Source organism: Haliotis rufescens, unplaced genomic scaffold (assembly GCF_023055435.1).
Source record: "Haliotis rufescens isolate VD_foot unplaced genomic scaffold, xgHalRufe1.0.p SCAF_82, whole genome shotgun sequence".
NCBI classification, from domain to species: Eukaryota; Metazoa; Mollusca; class Gastropoda; order Lepetellida; family Haliotidae; genus Haliotis; species Haliotis rufescens.
The window spans coordinates 1,456,525-1,476,750 of record NW_025964375.1 but is presented as its reverse complement, the minus strand read 5'-3'; the positions used below and the strand labels follow the sequence as shown (position 1 = coordinate 1,476,750).

General features: G+C 40.7%; 1 protein-coding gene across 1 annotated transcript; it reads left to right on the top strand.

Moving 5' to 3' along the window:
* Nucleotides 1-4,550: 4,550 nt before the first annotated feature.
* On the top strand, nt 4,551-19,592 carry LOC124144449 (beclin 1-associated autophagy-related key regulator-like). Its single transcript, XM_046513854.2, has 8 exons — nt 4,551-4,744; nt 4,827-4,889; nt 10,947-10,989; nt 12,252-12,333; nt 13,417-13,651; nt 17,310-17,479; nt 18,041-18,368; nt 18,981-19,592. Exons 1-8 carry the CDS (start codon nt 4,551-4,553, stop codon nt 19,294-19,296), a joined length of 1,431 nt encoding a protein of 476 aa, XP_046369810.1. The 3' UTR covers nt 19,297-19,592.
* The last annotated feature ends 634 nt before the right edge of the window (nt 19,593-20,226 follow it).

Here is a 20,226-nt window from a genome sequence, read left to right as displayed (position 1 = left end):
TTACCGCCATTAGCAATATGTCAACAATATCACGTCGGGAACATGGGCTTCATACATGGTGTCCATGTAAATCGAACCCGGGTCTTCGGCGTGATGGGCGAATGCTTTAACCACTGGTCTGGGCTACTCCACAGCCCAATATGTTGTTAGAACAAAGGCAGTGTATGATAAAACCATAGGCTGCAGTAAACGTCTACATTACCACGCATTTCGCCGCAACAATGAAATGTAAATTCAGATCGTATCAGTCTCAAATATGAACATGATACATATGTTGAATGCTCCCAAGTGATTTAGAGGTAGCACGGTATATGAAAACCTCACCTCTGTTACTGAGGTCGTCTTATTACGCCATAAAAGACGTAAATGAATTGTTCTAGATGATAAAAGTGTAATAAAAGACAGAAGATTTGACATGACTTTAGATTTAATTCATGTTCTCGCCGGCTATTCTTTATCATTTCACAGCTGTAAGAACAGCGTTGCCTCGTCCATTTTTATACATAGTGAAATAACGTTATAATGCAGAATGCAGTTGTTAGCTAGCTGGACTTGAATGTTGAATATTGCTGTGCAGAGTTGCCTCTCTTAGGCAGGACAGGAACCTATGATCGTTGGTTCTAAATACAAGTTAAGCCGTGAATGAAAGCGCAACTGAAGGTATTGTTTCCACAGTTTGGAGGATGGAGTCAGTTGTTCGGTTATCGATCAATCAAGACACGAAACTCCCTTTAATCCTTCCGAATGTCACATTTGTGACACACTTGTGTCACCCTTGTAAGTATCGTGTATGCCCATCGCGGGCATCAAAGCACGTCCTAAGTCGACGACAGGCAGAAGATGTGAGACGTCAGATCACAAGAAATGGGAAGCCATTATGTTATAATGACGAACTGGTCGGGCTCTAATTTGACGGTCGATGTGATCCAACAAGGGTTCTATGGGTGATATGTCTGGTGATCGTTCTTGCGTTCACGTTCATGTTATTATAAGACGTGCTGTGTGGGGGTCCGGGGGGGGGGGGGGGGGGGGGGGGGGGGAGTTATTTTTCAAGGACGGTCATATAACAGGACACAGATGCCGCCCCAAACGGATCGACGTCTTGAACGCCACAGCGTCCGTTCTCCTCGTCGGCGGTAGGCACGAACTCTTCCATCGTCTCTGAAAAGTTGGAATTTGCTGTCGTCTAAGAACTTGACTATTTTCTGTTCTGTCCCAGTGTTCGAGCCAATCGATGTCTTAGACACATATGTTCCGGATACGCCTTGCAGTGGTCTGTGAGCTCTGATATTGTACCGACACAGTCTTCTGGACACAGTCATCGCCGTTGACGTCACCGTGAGAAGCCGATTCCTCAAATGAAGGATGCGTAGGTAGCGGTCGTCCTGGTAGTGGTGACAGGATGTCTCTTCTAGGCTTGTCTCCCGTCCGCCCAGTCGACCTGTAAGGGCCCATCCGCCTGGTGACTGTCATTCGGGTACAACCCAAACTCCTTGCGACGTGGTCATACCAACGCCATGTTCTCTCATTCTCAGTTCAAGCTCAGTTTCCATTGGTCTTGGCACTGCAGCACGTCCTTTACTCAGCATATTGTTTGGGCTGTTTTGGGGCGATTAATTCTGTAGCACTATTCAGGGTTTGGAACCGATATGTCACAATTTCAGTTTGGTAACGTTTCTTTCGCTCGTCAGTTTAGTCTCACTGGTTGCTATGGAATCCATACGACCCAACGCTTGATATGATGCAAGGAGTTTTCACTTATGTTTTTTCCACTTACTTTTTATACATTGGACAAGCGGACACTGAAAATATTACCTGTAAAAGCATTACGTTATTTTTGTTCGAAAGTAAAACCAAAACTAGTATATTTACTATCTGTTTTCTATCTGTTTTCTATCTGTTTACAAAATTAATTCATGCTAAATACAGACAAACAAAATCATTAAGATAAAGCGACTGCAATTACGAAATACTTGTAAGCATATGAGTGAGTGAGTGAGTGAGTGAGTGAGTATGGTTTTACGCCACTTTTAGCAATATTCCAGCAATATCACGTCGGGGGACACCAGAAATGGGCTTCACACATTGTACCCATGTCTGGAATCGAACCCGGGTCTTCGGCGTGACGAGCGAACGCTTTAACCACTAGACTACCCGACCGCCCCTGTATGCATATGAAGTACAAGTGATTGTTTAATGATGCTTTCGTTCATAATATCAATAAACTATAACTATATCTCGAGAACAACAGGTGTAAAGTGCTACAATTTGGTGAGCATAGTTTGATCCCTTAATAACCATCATCAAATATATATGCCGGGTTACCCGTTGTTCGAGAGAAGCGGTGTACCGATGAGGTACGTAATAGTGTCGGGACGATAAAAAGTGCATTATCTTAAAGGGACGCTAGACGAAGCCATTTAAAACCATCCACCAGTTGGTAAATACCCTAATCACACACAGACAATGTTTCCGGATGCCATTGTTAACAAAACGATCTTAGGCTACGACTGTCGTAAGTCTATGTTAAGGTATGGGAGCTAGGACCATCTTAGCGCTAATATCGCTTCGTACAACGGCACCCAGATTGCAGCACTTCACTAATCTCATCCAACCCATGGCGATTTAGTGTTAGTGTCCTAGCGACCTCTGCTGGTCGAGGAGGCGACTTACTGGATCGGGTGGTTAGGCTCGGTGACTTGGTTCCAGATCGTGTAGCATAACCCCCCTTTAACGATATATCCGTTTAACGGAATAAGACTTAGTTGTACAATATCTCACAAGATATGGGGGCACGGGTGGCCCAGTCGTCTAAGGCGCCGCGATTCGCTGTGCAGAGTTGCGTCCCTTGGACACGCCAGAAACCTATGATTGTGGGTTCGAATCTCGGTTCGCCCCGATTATGTTTCTAGGTTTTGTCAGCACCATACCCATGCTCGTGGGTTTCACCGAAGTGGTAAACGTCTGATACCTGCATCACTTCGGGCTTTCCTCCCACATTAAGCTGACACGCCGCGATATAACTAGAATACTGTTAAAAGCGGCGTTAAACCCAACTCACTCACTCACTCTCACAAGATATAAATTCTGTTACAGCTTTACAATGTTTACCAGTTTTATTACAAATACACTATTACGTTTGAAACGGAATATTACAACAAAAGGTGGTTGTAACTTTTGGGTACATGGTGCAGTTTTAAGTCACGGCACCTGATGTCTCATCCATAATCCCCCAAGTCTTATTTTTCCCTAATCGTTTAGATTAGCAAAAAAAAAAAACAGCTTCAAATGCATGGTTCACTATCACGTGATCCTTAGACATCGATCAAGTGTCAAAATATGAAATTGCCTTAGGAATACTTACTCATACCCTCTGCACGTCCACAACAGGTTCAAACGCCATAATGCATTCGGGGCTGGTCACGTAATCCATTTTTGAAACCATATAATGTGTTATGGTTATATGGAAAGCTCTTGGAACTGTACATTCAATAGTATCACTAAAATAAATAAAAACTACCAAAATAATGACTTTATAGCCATTTTAAGTTAAGGAAAAAAATCAAAATTGTCGGTGATAATTAACTGTCTATCAGTAACCCCTTATACTGCAAGTATAAGTTAAGGAAAAAAAATCAAAATTGTCGGTGATAATTAACTGTCTATCGGTAACCCCTTATACTGCAAGACCAATGTCCATACATTAAAGCTTGCCGAAGTCTGCGCAGAACGTTTCCCCAAGTTCCAAATTTTTTTTGAGGTCCTTAGGGTATTACCTCGATCTGTGACTGCATACTAGAATTGATGATTTGACCTATTTCAAGGGATTCATCTGGGGTCTTCCGATACGACCCTACTTCCCGACTGTCCTGAAGATATCTCTATCCTAAAACAGTTCCAGCCCAACTGAAGAGTGAAGGAATACTGTTATACGCCGTGCACACTGATCTTTTGACCAGGGTAATGATAGTGTAGCGAATTGAGCATGCCCTGTTTGGTGTGAAATAAAGGGCCAAATTATTAAATGACCTCAATTATAATATGTTTAATTAGAATATTCAGTAAACTCTAGATTGATTTTTTAGATTTAAAGTAAAGTGTCTTGGGTTGACTGATGATCGAGGGGTTCATCGTCATTAATGGAGTGTTGTTTTCACTCGCGTTTAAAGAGGTTTCTCCATCTGAAATTGTTGTTTATGATATATTTTATGTTGCTAAAGGGTTATTCAGTCTTGGTAAACCTGCTAATTCGTGGGGGAGAAAGTAAAAACGACCTTGGCATCAACAGTCAGAACGGCGAAGAATAAAAAGGTCAAAATGGCTATGATCTATTCGGTGTTAGCGGGCTGCTATTTTAAATAGTTCCAATTTCAATGTAAATCTCCCCAAAAGTGTTCATCGGTTCATTTTATACGTATATACATTTGTCATGTACATAATGAGGAACACGTCATTTATTAAGGATCCATAATCAAAGGGAGGTAACTCTTTGTTTATATGTGGCTATCCCACAATTCCGTGTAGTAAACAAACCCACATGACGTAATGTCATGGCTGCCTCCAGTTGTGAAAGTAGTCTAGCCCCTGTTGATTTCTTGTTACCAACATCATTTGAAAGTTCTGATGGTCTGACCGTTGCCGTTGAACGCTGTCCGCTCTGTACAACATCTAGAAGACCATTTTACTGCGCAAGTTGCGTCAACAAAGGCAGTTTCGCGTATTCATCGTCGAATATCAAAGAGAGGTAACACTGGCCGAAGTTTGTTTTGATCTGTCAGATGCCTTTGTTCTCTGTTGTTGTGTTTACAATTGATTGTATCTTACAGTTTCCATGCAAGACAAGATAAGTGGCAGGCAAAGACGAAGGAATGCAGCGAACTCCAAGAAAGGTAGGCATTTAATGTGAATCACCGAGTAAGGAATTTGGAAAGACACATATTAGCCAACCTCAGTCGTGTCACGTCTATTTTTGGCGATGATTCGCTTCACGCGTCACAAATTAAACCCCTCTTTCATGATACATTTAAATATGAGTTCATGTGCTTTTAATGTTGTAAATGTACATAATACAACGCGTGTAATATTTCAATGATTCAAGTTTTAACAACAAGAAAATGAAATTTCGATTGTGATTGTTTTGAGGTATAAATAGCAAGATATTTCATATATGCCATACCCATAATACTATGAACATGGTGACATCTTTCTATAAAAGGATACTAGATGATCTGTACCAACGGAGATTCATATTCAAGGAAAATGGCTAACCCTTACTTTATTTGGCGGACTTGTATACATCTGTGGATGACTCATAGTCATACACACATTTAGAGGAGCTGTACCCAAGTTTGGACAATGTGTACCAATTTATTTTTTAACCATTAAAGTAAAAACGACAAAAACATGTATGTTCCTAATCCTTAATTCACAACTCAAAATTCTCATATTGGCACGGCATACACTTTCATAGCAAATTTATTCACAGCCTACTTTCACCAGAGACAATGTTATATTATATGGTCTCTGTTTACACACATTCAAACATTTTTTGTCACTTTTTATTCATTATACCCTATACATTCAATTTACATTTCGAACATTCATTCATTTTACATTTCACACATTCATAGGTGATTGATGAATGACTGATTAACCAATAAACACAATCAGTGTCTGATACAAGCTGTGTTCTGTGATTCTAGTCCTCTTCAAGTGGCCTGGTTATTAAGCATGTTAAAGAGCTGAGTCCACAAATTTACTTAGTCGTGCCAACACTGATTCAGAACTGAACTGAATAGATGATGAACACTTACAATGGTTACAGGTAGGTAACTGTATTCTAAAAGTAGGCCTTTAAAACCATTCCTTTATTAATATTGAACCATCATGTATCGCATCTTCCCGAGGCAAGGGAGTTAACTGACTATAAAAGTCCAGTTTCCACCCTTGCCAAACAAGGCTGGTATTATGGAGTTACAATATGGCTGGACTAACGAGTCTATGCAGTATGCATAGTCCAATCAAAATCGCGCACCGAAATCGAAATCCTGTTCGTAAACCTTCATGCAGATTGAGGTCGATTGCAGGATTTGCAAAGCATGTGCACCGCCAACTCGTTGTCAGCAGATATTTTCCAAATCTTTTCATGTTTTTAATCAAGGTGCTCGCATGATTTGATGCATTTCGCGATGTAAAACCCCGTTTTATCACAATATAGATCTTGATTATCGATAAGTTCGTCTTGACCGGGCGCCACCATTTTATGTGAAGCAAACGCAAGTGATACGAGAGGTGAAAGCTGATTGGTCCATAGGAGAGGCTTAGAAGAGACACAACTGGTAATAGCCACTGGTGGCGCTACGATCGAGCCCAGTAATTCCAGCCTAGTTCGGCAAGGGTGGAAACTGAAACTTTTATAGTCAGTTAACTCTCTTGCCTCGGGAAGATGCATGTATCTAGATTTACATGTACTTCTTACAAGTTACATCTCACAATGTGGAACAATACAAGCTGATTATATACTCAATATAAGGAATAGCGAGGTTCATGATGATGTATATAATAACAAGCTTATGATAAATGCTCTTTCGTAAAAGTATAATCTGGACAGTATGTGCAAAATGAGCATGCAAACACTGAATACACATTTGAGCAGATAATTGTTTATGGTGAAGTGACATTCCCGGAGTATTAAGATTGATCGAAAGTATTCTAGTTTCCACAAATAAATTCCAAAGGGCATATCTAAACCTCATTTAAGTGTCCTTGAATCAAAATACATTTCTGTCGCTCTGTTTTTAGGCCTGAAAACCAGGGCCCCTTTGTCATGATCCCACTCTTTATGGGTAATAGATTCCCTACACTCAGATAATGTAGCAGCAAATCTTGTACACCGAAGGACACATCTTAATTTCTAACACTGCATAAAGGTTGTCATGCACAAAGTGTACCCACAGGACTTGTAGCAAATGTTTGGGCTGTGAATATGCATGGTTTTCACTAAGATGTCCTGTGGCTTACAGTACATGTGCCCAACCTGCAAATGATACAGATCAGCTAAGTATGGGGTTACTACAAGCATTAACTACTAATAATTAACATATGTTTATAACGAACACGCTTATAATGAACGGACAAATATGACAGACTGCTTTTTGGTCCCATCCATTTGCTGTATATATGCTGTGTATATATATGCTTATAACGAACTACGGTTATAACAAACTAATATGAGTGATCCCTTTGAGTTCGATTTAACTGTAGTTTAGTGTATAAGAATATTATACGCCTGTTAAATCCATTCTATTATGATTAATACCAAGGACGCATTGCTAATACATTTGATTTAAATAAGATAATGCTAAAACTAGCCATCCAATCAAATCTCATGAGCAGCCATAGAAATTCATTTTTTTTTAAGACGAGTCCAGAGGACTTGTGGAAATTTCATTTCACGAGCCTTCAAAATTTTCATCTTTTCCCTGCTTGAACAAGACAAAATGTTTATTATGTTTACATTTTTTGTATCGAACTCGAAGCATTGAGAACTGGTCCAGAATCATAGTTCTTGTCTATGAGGTCCACCATCGTTAGAGTGTTACAGAGTGTCAAGCAGAATTTAGCAGTCGGGCTAGCAGATGAAGTAGACAGGAATATGCCTGTTTGGATGGGATTATTTTGTTAACTGATTTGGTAACATGGTGTCAGGTATACCCTGTTTTCCTGAGGCAGGGGAGTTTAAAAGTCCAGTTTCCACCCTTGCCGAACGAGGCCAGAATTTCTGGGCTCGATCGTAGCGCCACCAGTGGCTATTACGAGTTATGTCCCTTCTAAGTACCCCCTACTGACCAATCACATTCCATCGCACAAATCACTTGCATTTGCTTCAAACAAAATGGCGTACCATGAAAACATGAACAGATTAGGAAAATATGTGTCGACGCCCAGGTGATGGTACACATGCTCACGACAAGGACATTGATTAGCATCATCCCAGAGCTAAGAACACATGAAGACTCTCAAGAAATCTTTCAGGCAAAGTCGTAATAAGCTGGAAATTTGCGGTCAGTCAGAAATACTGTAAGCTTTACAAGAATTCAATGAGTTATTGGAAACTCCGCCAGCTACCTCCCTGGGGAAAGTGATACAGAGCTGTGTGATATGTCAACTCGTGGTTCACGTTGAGGTGTGTGACGATGATGCTGAAGACCCCACCAGTCATGGTCTTGAGGCATGTGGTGATCTGCACATTGAGCAGGGAAGCAACGATGCAGAACCTGATGCTGACGTCCTTGACCTGCATTGGCACAGATGAAATCACACAATACTAGTCGAGAGAAGAATTCTGTGATAATATATAGCATAATAACAGTTTGATTTAATAATGTCATTCATAACTGCTTCTAGTTTCTATCACTGTGACCCAAGTTCTCTATCTTAGAGCACAGGCTAATTCTCAAGTTCCTCGAACTATCACTGGAACCGGCTGACCAAGAGTTACCATCCCTACACAGGATTGTTACATTTGACTGTTCCACCAACGTCATCGCAATGCCACAGCTACGGAGACTGTAGGACGCATCCCTGGTTAGAGGAGGATATCGGACAAGACTGTCAGGAACCATCTTCGCGAGGCGAGATGGAAGACAATAGGTTTGTCAAGCATCCCAGAGTGCTACAGATATTGTAACTTTTGTATTTTACAATGGTAATAAACGTTATCTGTTTTCAGATTGTTGTTATTGATTACCGTATTTGATAGAGGGGCCTTTTAACATTTGAAGCCTCTGGCTAATGCTGCTGATTTTTACATGCAATATCCGGGTTTTGAATGCTTATTAACACTTGCAAGTCTGACACCATGAAATATTTATGTCCTATATGATCAATGTATTCACCATTACCATTATTACTGCTGTTACCGGACATTGTCACCATGTTGGTGAGCAGTTGTTTGCCTGTAATTATTCAATTATTTGACGTGGGTGCCACAAATAAGGATGTCATCACGCAGGGTTGACTCCTAGAGACAGTGACCACATTTGACACTCTACTGACTGAAAAGCAGTACATATTGCACTCATTTGCATTATTTATTTGAATCTTTATTGTGTGATACATTCTAAATCTTGAAATTAACACGATTGTGAATTAAGTGCGAAAAATGAGAGTGGTCTTTGTTTGCATTGATGAAACTTAGCTTATGTCTCCAAAATCTCATTCAACAATAAGACTTAAATATATATGCACAAATACAGTTGTGACACGTACATTACAATGTCATTTAAAGAATAGGAATTACACGATAGTATCCGGTGAGTTATCACTGCTGGGATCAAGAGATCTACCCACTCGTATCAAACTTGGCATCATTGACCACTACAATTAGTGAACTGTTATTGGTTCAATTATTTTATTGCCTTTGAACTTCCTTAATACCAGTCAGCAGAATGAACATATAAACTGTGGTTTGTTTTTAGGAAAACACTATTTATTGTTGTTACTGAAGTGCTTAACTCAGTGCTAATAAGCGGTGCTATTTGCTGCTTGATTGGAATTAGGTAAGGATATGTATCATTCTGCTGGGGATGGGGTTGGGGAAGTCGCATTGATTTTGAGTCACATTTTTGCCTCGGGGTCAGCAGTCATATGAATTTGGAGATTTATTAATTGTAAGATTTGCAGTGTCACTGCTTCCTGTTTGTCAGGATAATAATGTGTCATATATTAACATGATTAATGTGCGAAAGTGACACTTTTCACATCAATTTTATAATTTACAGTTTCTCTAACATTAGGCATAATATTTTTGTATGTTTATTTTAGTGAGTTTGAGTGTTAGAAGTGTTAGTGTAAAGAAATCTTGGGTCATTCATGTAAAGGCCGATTCTGCAATTTGCACTTTTTGAGGTCAACTTATATTTAAAAGTTTATAAGAGTGTTTCTGTTACATAATCATAGTAATTGATGACAGTGTCTGTCTATGATCAATAGCCTGTGAAGAAGATAGAACTGTACTTAGCTCATAATAAAATAGACATGATTGTAACACAGATCAAAAGTAAAACTGATCCAACTGACAGTAGTAGTTATGAATGCATGACACTGACAGATTTGAGATATTATGTAAAGGAATTTTTAATCATGTAAATTCTACATATGAAATATAAAAATACAGATTAGATGATTGTTCAAAATTGTCTTTACAAAATTGTGTTTACTGAAAAGAGTTTGATCTGCCTATTGATGGTTTTTTTTTAGTTAAGAAAATTAATGTATTGTCATAATGAGCAATTGGACAGAAACTTACTTTGTTTTATAATTTTAAGTAGCTGAAATGTCGACCTAACCCGAATTCAAGCTGACGCCAGGTCTGCCTTCTGTCTGATATCTTCTTTTAACATTGTTTAGGCATCGATCTTGGAAGTGTTTGACAACTTTGTTTGTGATAGTTACTTGGCAGTTATGATTATATATAGTTATGTATATATGTAAGGTGTCTGAAAAATGGGGGAGGGTACACATCTCCTGCACGCCTCCTCTTGATCTTGTGGGTCCTTGCTCATGAGGGGCGGACGGGTAGCCTAGTGGTTAAAGCGTTTGTCACATCGAGTTCGATTCCAGACGTGGGTACAATGTGTGAAGCCTATTTCTGGTGTCCCCCGCCGTGATATTGCTGGAATATTGCTAAAAGCGGCGTAAAACCATACTCACTCATTCACCCCATAGGGGGTAGTTGTTTCTCAAAACCTAGTTATTTTACGTAAAATCCACTTGCCCGAAATTATCTGTGGCTAGCTAATATAGCTAGATTTGACCAATGGTATCTACCCATGTTTTCTTTATCATAGAAACATTTGCTTCGAAATGTAGTTTTTTCATGCTGCCAGTATATTCACAATTTCTTTTAAATTATGTGTCATCTTCACATTTTTTATCAATTTCAGAATTAAGTTAAGTGTTGCCAAGAAACATCAAAGGGACTCGAAGGTTGGTATTACTTGAGATTGTTATACTTCTGTTAATAATCGATGACTTTCATTGAGTAATTTGTATCACATGTTGAAACAATAAATTTCAATGCTGACCAACAATAGAAAACTGACCCATAAAGGTTTGGTGAGGTCACATGACTGACACCCTGACCTCAAATATTGACCCGTCTAATGATCAATATTTGCTTTGTCTCCAAGAAAACAACATGTTGTGTGTGATAGGGCTGTGATGGGTACTTGTGTACCCAATTGCGAGTCAGATAGAGACACGCATGCGCACGCACGCACACACACTCACACACACATTTTCAAGGCCGCAAACCTTAATCCCATCCCTCAGGGCCTTGTTTTCACATACTGACCTCATCAAGAGTGATTACAAGTATATTATTTCTGGAATCATGAATCATGGATCTACTTAACTGTGGGTTGACTGATAGAGCTGGATGATTGCGTACATATACTCATTGAAACAAATAAGGGAACATCTTTAAAGTTGACATAATGGATTTGGTGGTCAGGTTTGGTGACTTTGTTGATTGTGTGTAATCTTACACTGACGGTGTAGGTGCTGCTCATATCAATCAATCACTGGTTTTTCTGGTCCGTACTTAAGTATTTACATGCCACCCTCATATTGCTGAGTGTATCCTTTGATCAGTTCACCAAAAACTACTGGGCCTAGTGTATCTTTAGGAGACTCTAGTTTCAGTTGAATTTGTCTCATTGCTCTTAGGGGGCACATGTGGTCCAGTCGTCTAGGGCCCTGTGATTCCCTGAGCAGATCTGCGTCCCTTGGGCATGCCAGAAACCTATGATTGTGGGTTCGAATCCCAGTTCGCCCCGATTATGTTTCTAGGTTTGTCAGCACCATACCCGTGCGCTTGGGTTTCACCGAAGTGGTAAATGTCTGAGACCTGCATCACTTCGGGCTTTCCTCCCACATTAAGCTGACACGCCGCGATATAGCTGGAATACTGTTAAAAGCGGCGTCAAATCCAACTGACTCACTAACTCACTATTGCTCTTATATATTACCATAGTGTTTTTTGTGGATAACAGTGGACAGGGGGTATAACTGTACAGATGAAGATATGAACTCATTGGCTTCTCAGAAAATGGGTGTGCTCTCATTTGGGCTGGTTTATTTTCTGTGGGGGAATTTCACACATGTGAGGGGACCTAAGAATATTTTGCTTTTTTAGCGATTTCATGGACTTAAAACATGTTAGATCAATGTAATCCTTGTGTCTCCAGAGATCGGAAATCGAGGAATGCAAGAGGAAAATCGAACTGCTGAAATCTTCCATCGAGCTGTTAAAAAAGAAAACTGAAGACGGTAATGATGTGAACTGTTTTCAGCTGATGATTTCTGACTGCTTCATTGCTCACATATACAGGTTATAGCCTGCACTAGAGAGGTAGAAATTTCTTGCATTAAGACTGCCAATAGCATGGAAAGAATCAGTGCTTGATTCGTATGTATTCATCAAGGCTGGGATGGGTAACTTGGGTCAGATGGGTCCTGAGAAGAACCCAGATAGCCACAGAACTGCCATGACCCATGGTTAGTCACGTGATATATATACATGTAATGTATTATAACATTAACTAGGTTTACAAATCAATACAAATTAATGCTCAGCTCAGCTACAATGCCAGTACACAGTGGAGTGGCAGTACAAAAATCAATGGCAGTACAGTTACAATGGAAGTAAAAAGTATAATAGCACCTAGCACCAACAGTGGTCAAGCTTCCAAAATAGGCCTAGGATGGATATCCAGGGTAAAAACAAGATCTTCTCACAACCGCTGGTCTTGATGTAATGTGAGATGAGAGAGGCACACATTTGCCCCCTTGTATAGTCTAAATTCCTTCTAGAAGGTTCTATACATTGCTGGATTAGTCCAGCTGTTCTAATATTCCAGATGACACTTGACTCCAAAAACATCTGAATATTAGATAGTAATACATTGTTAACAACTAAGCATTGTCAAGACATAATGCTATGATCTTCTACTGAATATCATCAGAAACAATGTAAAGCAATTACAACCTTGTTTGACAATAACTTCTACTGCCATATATAACAATGGTTACACCACAAGTCGCGAATGTTCACATTTCTTTCATATATTTGAGTAAAGATAAAGCTTCAGTCAACTTCAGTGTATGCATGATCAGATCAGTTTATACATGTATCTTAATAGTAATTGCCAGGGCTCCAGTAAAACAATACCCAATTGGGCAACTATGGAGACCCACAGCTGGAAACCCGGGTAGGGCGGGTAATAGGGGTTCAGGTACCCGGGTAGTAAGCTTGGACTTGTCCCAGCCCAAGTATTCATGGGTGAAGGAGGGACATTGATGATGGTAAGGGTATGGAAGAGAAGTAACAGCAAGTGACAATGTTTCATTCAGATCAAAAAGTGTTAGAGAGACGGAAGGTGAAGAATGGGAAGGGGGAGAAGGACTGTCTGCGTCACCAGGACAAGATGACAAGGCTGAGGAGGTATGTGGATGCGGCACAGAGCGCCATGGAGAAAAAACATGTCAGTCTCACCACTGACGTGAGGAACTTGAAGAACTACCGCAGATTCCATGTGGACATTTTGGTGCAGTGTATCTTCTCTGTCAAGGAAATCCAGCCTCGGAGGTGAGACTTGCTGACTAGGGTACTGCAGTGTTTGGGGTATAGGCCTTTTTGATTCATTTATCAAAGGTTTGGGATTGGCATAGTCCATGTTGTAAGTGTTGGAGATAGGTGAAGATTTCAAGATTTGTCTTTACATTTTGCTATTGCAGTGAGACAAAACAAACATTGTTTAATATTACAGGTTGTTGCAGTGATATGTAGAACTATTAATCTCTCTGTCGCTATTGCAGTGAGAAAGCGAACAGTTGTGTACTATGTTGCTATTGCAGTGAGACGGGGAGCTGTTGTTTACTGTGTGTTGCTATTGCAATGAGGAAGCAAACAATTGTATACTGTGTTGCTATTGCAGTGAGACAGAGAACTATTGTTTACTGTGTTGCTATTGCAGTGTGGAAGCGAACAATTGTGTACTGTGTCGCTATTGCAGTGAGACAGAGAACTGTTGTCTACTGTGTGTCGCTATTGCTGTGAGGAAGCGAACAATTGTGTACTGTGTTGCTATTGCAGTGAAACAGAGAACTATTGTTTACTGTGTTGCTATTGCAGTGAAACAGAGAACTATTGTTTACTGTGTCGCTATTGCAGTGAGGAAGCGAACAGTTGTGTACTGTGTTGCTATTGCAGTAAGACAGAGAACTATTGTTTACTGTTTCGCTATTGCAGTGAAACAGAGAACTATTGTTTACTGTGTGTCGCTATTGCTGTGAGGAAGCGAACAATTGTGTACTGTGTCGCTATTGCAGTGAAACAGAGAACTATTGTTTACTGTGTTGCTATTGCAGTGAAACAGAGAACTATTGTTTACTGTGTGTCGCTATTGCAGTGAGGAAGCGAACAATTGTGTACTGTGTCGCTATTGCAGTGAGACAGAGAACTATTGTTTACTGTGTTGCTATTGCAGTGAAACAGAGAACTATTGTTTACTGTGTTGCTATTGCAGTGAAACAGAGAACTGTTGTTTACTATGTGGCTATTGCAGTGAGGAAGCGAACAATTGTGTACTGTGTCGCTATTGCAGTGAAACAGAGAACTATTGTTTACTGTGTTGCTATTGCAGTGAAACAGAGAACTATTGTTTACTGTGTGTCGCTATTGCAGTGAGGAAGCGAACAATTGTGTACTGTGTCGCTATTGCAGTGAGACAGAGAACTATTGTTTACTGTTTCGCTATTGCAGTGAGGAAGCGAACAATTGTGTACTGTGTTGCTATTGCAGTGAAACAGAGAACTATTGTTACTGTGTGTCGCTTTTGCAGTGAGGAAGCGAACAATTGTTTACTGTGTCGCTATTGCAGTGAAACAGAGAACTATTGTTTACTGTGTGGCTATTGCAGTGGGGAAGCGAACAATTGTGTACTGTGTCGCTATTGCAGTGAGACAGAGAACTATTGTTTACTGTGTTGCTATTGCAGTGAGACAGAGAACTATTGTTTACTGTGTTGCTATTGCAGTGAAACAGAGAACTGTTGTTTACTGTGTGGCTATTGCAGTGAGGAAGCGAACAATTGTGTACTGTGTCGCTATTGCAGTGAAACAGAGAACTATTGTTTACTGTGTTGCTATTGCAGTGAAACAGAGAACTGTTGTTTACTGTGTGGCTATTGCAGTGAGGAAGCGAACAATTGTGTACTGTGTCGCTTTGTCAGTGAAACAGAGAACTATTGTTTACTGTGTTGCTATTGCAGTGAAACAGAGAACTATTGTTTACTGTCTGTCGCTATTGCAGTGAGGAAGCGAACAATTGTGTACTGTGTCGCTATTGCAGTGAGACAGAGAACTATTGTTTACTGTGTTGCTATTGCAGTGAAACAGAGAACTATTGTTTACTGTGTTGCTATTGCAGTGAAACAGAGAACTGTTGTTTACTATGTGGCTATTGCAGTGAGGAAGCGAACAATTGTGTACTGTGTTGATATTGCAGTGAAACAGAGAACTATTGTTTACTGTGTTGCTATTGCAGTGAGACAGAGAACTATTGTTTACTGTGTGTCGCTATTGCAGTGAGGAAGCGAACAATTGTGTACTGTGTCGCTATTGCAGTGAGACAGAGAACTATTGTTTACTGTGTCGCTATTGCTGTGAGGAAGCGAACAATTGTGTACTGTGTCGCTATTGCAGTGAAACAGAGAACTATTGTTTACTGTGTTGCTATTGCAGTGAAACAGAGAACTATTGTTTACTGTGTGGCTATTGCAGTGAGGAAGCGAACAATTGTGTACTGTGTCGCTATTGCAGTGAAACAGAGAACTATTGTTCACTGTGTTGCTATTGCAGTGAAACAGAGAACTATTGTTTACTGGGTGTCGCTATTGCAGTGAGGAAGCGAACAATTGTGTACTGTGTCGCTATTGCAGTGAGACAGAGAACTATTGTTTACTGTGTTGCTATTGCAGTTATACAGAGAACTATTGTTTACTGTGTGTCGCTATTGCAGTGAGGAAGCGAACAATTGTGTACTGTGTCGCTATTGCAGTGAGACAGAGAACTATTGTTTACTGTGTTGCTATTGCAGTGAGGAAGCGAACAATTGTGTACTGTGTCGCTATTGCAGTGAGACAGAGAACTATTGTTTACTGTGTGTCGCTATTGCTGTGAGGAAGCGAACAATTGTGTACTGTGTTGCTATTGCAGTGAAACAGAGAACTATTGTTTACTGTGTGTCGCTATTGCAGTGAGGAAGCAAACAATTGTATACTGTGTTGCTATTGCAGTAAGACAGAGAACTATTGTTTACTGTGTCGCTATTGCTGTGAGGAAGTGAACAATTGTGTACTGTGACGCTATTGCAGTGAAACAGAGAACTATTGTTTACTGTGTGTCGCTATTGCTGTGAGGAAGCGAACAATTGTGTACTGTGTCGCTATTGCAGTGAAACAGAGAACTATTGTTTACTGTGTTGCTATTGCAGTGAGGAAGGGAACAATTGTGTACTGTGTCGCTATTGCAGTGAAACAGAGAACTATTGTTTACTGTGTGTCGCTATTGCAGTGAGGAAGCAAACAATTGTATACTGTGTTGCTATTGCAGTAAGACAGAGAACTATTGTTTACTGTGTCGCTATTGCTGTGAGGAAGCGAACAATTGTGTACTGTGTCGCTATTGCAGTGAAACAGAGAACTATTGTTTACTGTGTGTCGCTATTGATGTGAGGAAGCGAACAATTGTGTAATGTGTCGCTATTGCTGTGAAACAGAGAACTATTGTTTACTGTGTTGCTATTGCAGTGAGACAGAGAACTATTGTTTACTGTGTCGCTATTGCAGTGAGGAAGCTAACAATTGTGTACTGTGTTGCTATTGCAGTAAGACAGAGAACTATTGTTTACTGTGTCTCTATTGCAGTGAGGAAGCAAACAATTGTGTACTGTGTTGCTATTGCAGTGAGACAGAGAACTATTGTTTACTGTGTGTCGCTATTGCAGTGAGGAAGCAAACAATTGTGTACTGTGTTGCTATTGCAGTGAGACAGAGAACTATTGTTTACTGTGTTGCTATTGCAGTGAGACAGAGAACTATTGTTTACTGTGTGTCGCTATTGCAGTGAGGAAGCGAACAGTTGTATACTGTGTTGCCATTGCAGTGAGACAGAGAACTATTGTTTACTGTGTGTTGCTATTGCAGTGAGAAAGCAAACATTTGTTTACTGTGTCGCTATTACAGTGAGACGGAGAGCCTGGCTATGAGCACTGTGAGTGCCTTGAAGGAGGCATGCCAGACCACATTTGTCAGGGGGCATTGGGTGTACACAGACAATGGCGGAGACACCGGACACAGGATCGTGGAACCCTCCCTGCCAGGAAATGGGGACTACTCAGCCTACAATGTGTGGGGTGAGTGAGGCCTGCATGTATTCCCATGGCCTTGTGTATTTCCTTCAGCATCATAAGATTCTTAGGTTAAACTAAAAAATGAGTTTCTTGTTTCCAGACCAATCTAAATATGGATCCCATGATGCTAAGCCTTTTTTCTTGTTTTTCTCAAGTTGCGCCATAACGCCTTACTATAATTTTGTGCCACAGCCTAAATTTGTTTGCGCTCCTTTAAAGATAAACCAGTTGTTGTCCTCTGTGAATATCCAGGGTTGAAAAGGTCTTCAAGCTTGCCGTAAAAGACGACTATGTTTGTCGTATGAGGCGACTATCAGGATCGGTTGGTCAGGCTCACTGACTTGGTTGATACATGTCATTGTATCCCAATAGGGTGGATTGAAGCTCATGATGTCAATCACTGGATTGTCTGGTCCAGACTTGATTATTTACAGACCGCCGTCATTAAGCTGGAATATTGCTGAGTGCGGCTTTAAACAACAAACTAACAAACAAACAAAAAAAACTCACAGGGTTTGAAACCAATAGAAATACCATGTTATAGTTGAGACATTGATATTTCAGTGTCCGAGAACAAAGAGAATGGTGCGGCTCCGGAGAAGGAGGCAGGACATCGCAATCCTGGACACACAATAAGTGCCGCGCTCTGTTACACTACACAGCTGGTGTCCGTCATAGCCCACATCCTGGATGTGTGTCTCCCCCGGAGACTGTGCTACAGTGAGTTCTGTCTGTCCGATCTCTCCGAGAGGCAGCTCACCAGTGCTGTAGCTCGACTCAATCACAATGTCCTTCACCTCTGTTTCTCTCAGAACGTCAACCCAGCTGTTCTTATACCCAGGCACACACTCCATAATGTCGTCATGCTGTTGCGATGTCCAGATTTCGGCAGGTATGGTTTCCAGGATTTTCAGTGGCTAGATTTTATATTTTGATATCATTTACTGAGACTATAAATCAATTGCTTGATTATTTAGTATTTTCCAGACCAGTTCAGTTTGAAACAATGTTATTGCTTTTGTCAAATTTGCTAGGGGTAGAGAATATTTATTTTTGCAATAACACCAGTCAAGGGTGTCCACAAGTCTTTGCTAAACCAAGACGAATCAAATTCAAGACCCTCTCGTAAAGATCTGGGGTAGAATAGGTCTTCAGCAACCCATGCTTGTCATAAAAGGCGACTAAAGGATCAGGATGTCACGCTCCCTGACTTTGTAAAAGTTGGTTCATGCATGGCATTGTATGCATAAGGCTGGAATAATGCTGAATGCAGTATTAAACGACAAACTCTAGACATGATGGATAAACTAGGTTAGATGTTTTCTCCCAAAATCTAATTGTTTGACATAAACCTTTGTGAATCCCTTTATGACCAATGGTGACTACCCTGGCCACGTGTAACTGATAAAAAACTCTGTTGCCTGTCCATCATGGTCTATACAATGTTTTTGCACAGAAACATACTTCAGCCCTTTTGAATTGAGTCCAATCTTCTCTATTTCAGAATCTGTGCATTTGAAGTAAATGAGAGCATGATTCAGTCAATATCTGACAGCAATACTTCCGAGGAGAGTGACGAGGAGCATTTTATATCAGAGGATGAGGTAGACATTGGTATAGATTGGGAACGTGTGCCCCACGACCTCGAGGTCCCAACCCGAGCTGGTCTTGGGACGACTTCAACTGTGTATACAATGGCATATTCGGGTCAGATGAACACAAACACAACACACTCAACCGCTGGGAGTTTGATGTCTTCGGCTGCGGCCTCAGTAGCATCAATATGGAGAGCTGCTACCAGCCAGTTTGAGCGTAGATGACACTAATCGGATGATAATACATGCATTTAATTTCTGTAACAACCTACTGGTGGGAAAAACTTGTGAAGGGCTATCATTGACAGTATCATCAGAAGCTTACTTTTAAACTGATCCTGTTACACGTTACAGACTTCCTCGTCCCCCATGGGGATTCCACCATTAGAATTAGTTCCCAGCAGCCTGTGCTGGTTGTGAGAAGTGGGTGGTCAGTGAGTGAGTGAGTGAGTTGGGTTTAATGCCGCTTTTAACAGAATTCCAGTTATATCACGGCGTGTCAGCTTAATGTGGGAGGAAAGCCCGAAGGGATGCAGGTCTCAGAAGTTTACCACTTCGGTGAAACCCATGAGCACGGGTATGGTGCTGACAAACCTAGAAACATAATCGGGGCGAACCGGGATTCGAACCCACAATCATAGGTTTCTGGCGTGCCCAAAGGACGCAACTCTGAACAGCGAATTGCGGCGCCTTAGAAGACTGGGCCACCCGTGCCCCCGGGTGGTCAGACTCAGTGACTTGGTTGATGGCGTGTTATTGTACTCTTGCAGCATGGTTCATTGCCCAGAATGTCAGTAGCTGGATTGTCTGGTCCAGACTTGATTATTTACAGGCCATGGTAAATAGCTGGAATAGTGCTGAGTGTGGCGTTAAATAACAAACAAACACACTCAGAGACTTCCTGAATTGGGGAGAAAAAAAATGCAGTATGGTACAATTTCATTACAATCAGATCTCTTACTCCGATATACCTCTGCTTCAAGATCTGACAAACACTCCATTGGAGTCGTGTCAGGTGAACCCTTTTTGTTCGAAATGAAAGGTGTATGAAATATGCTCAACAATATGATGATGATGCCCTTATTATGTTCAATCATTGTCAAGATACAGAATTCAGATAGCTGGTCATTTTCAAGATACAGAAATCAGATAGCT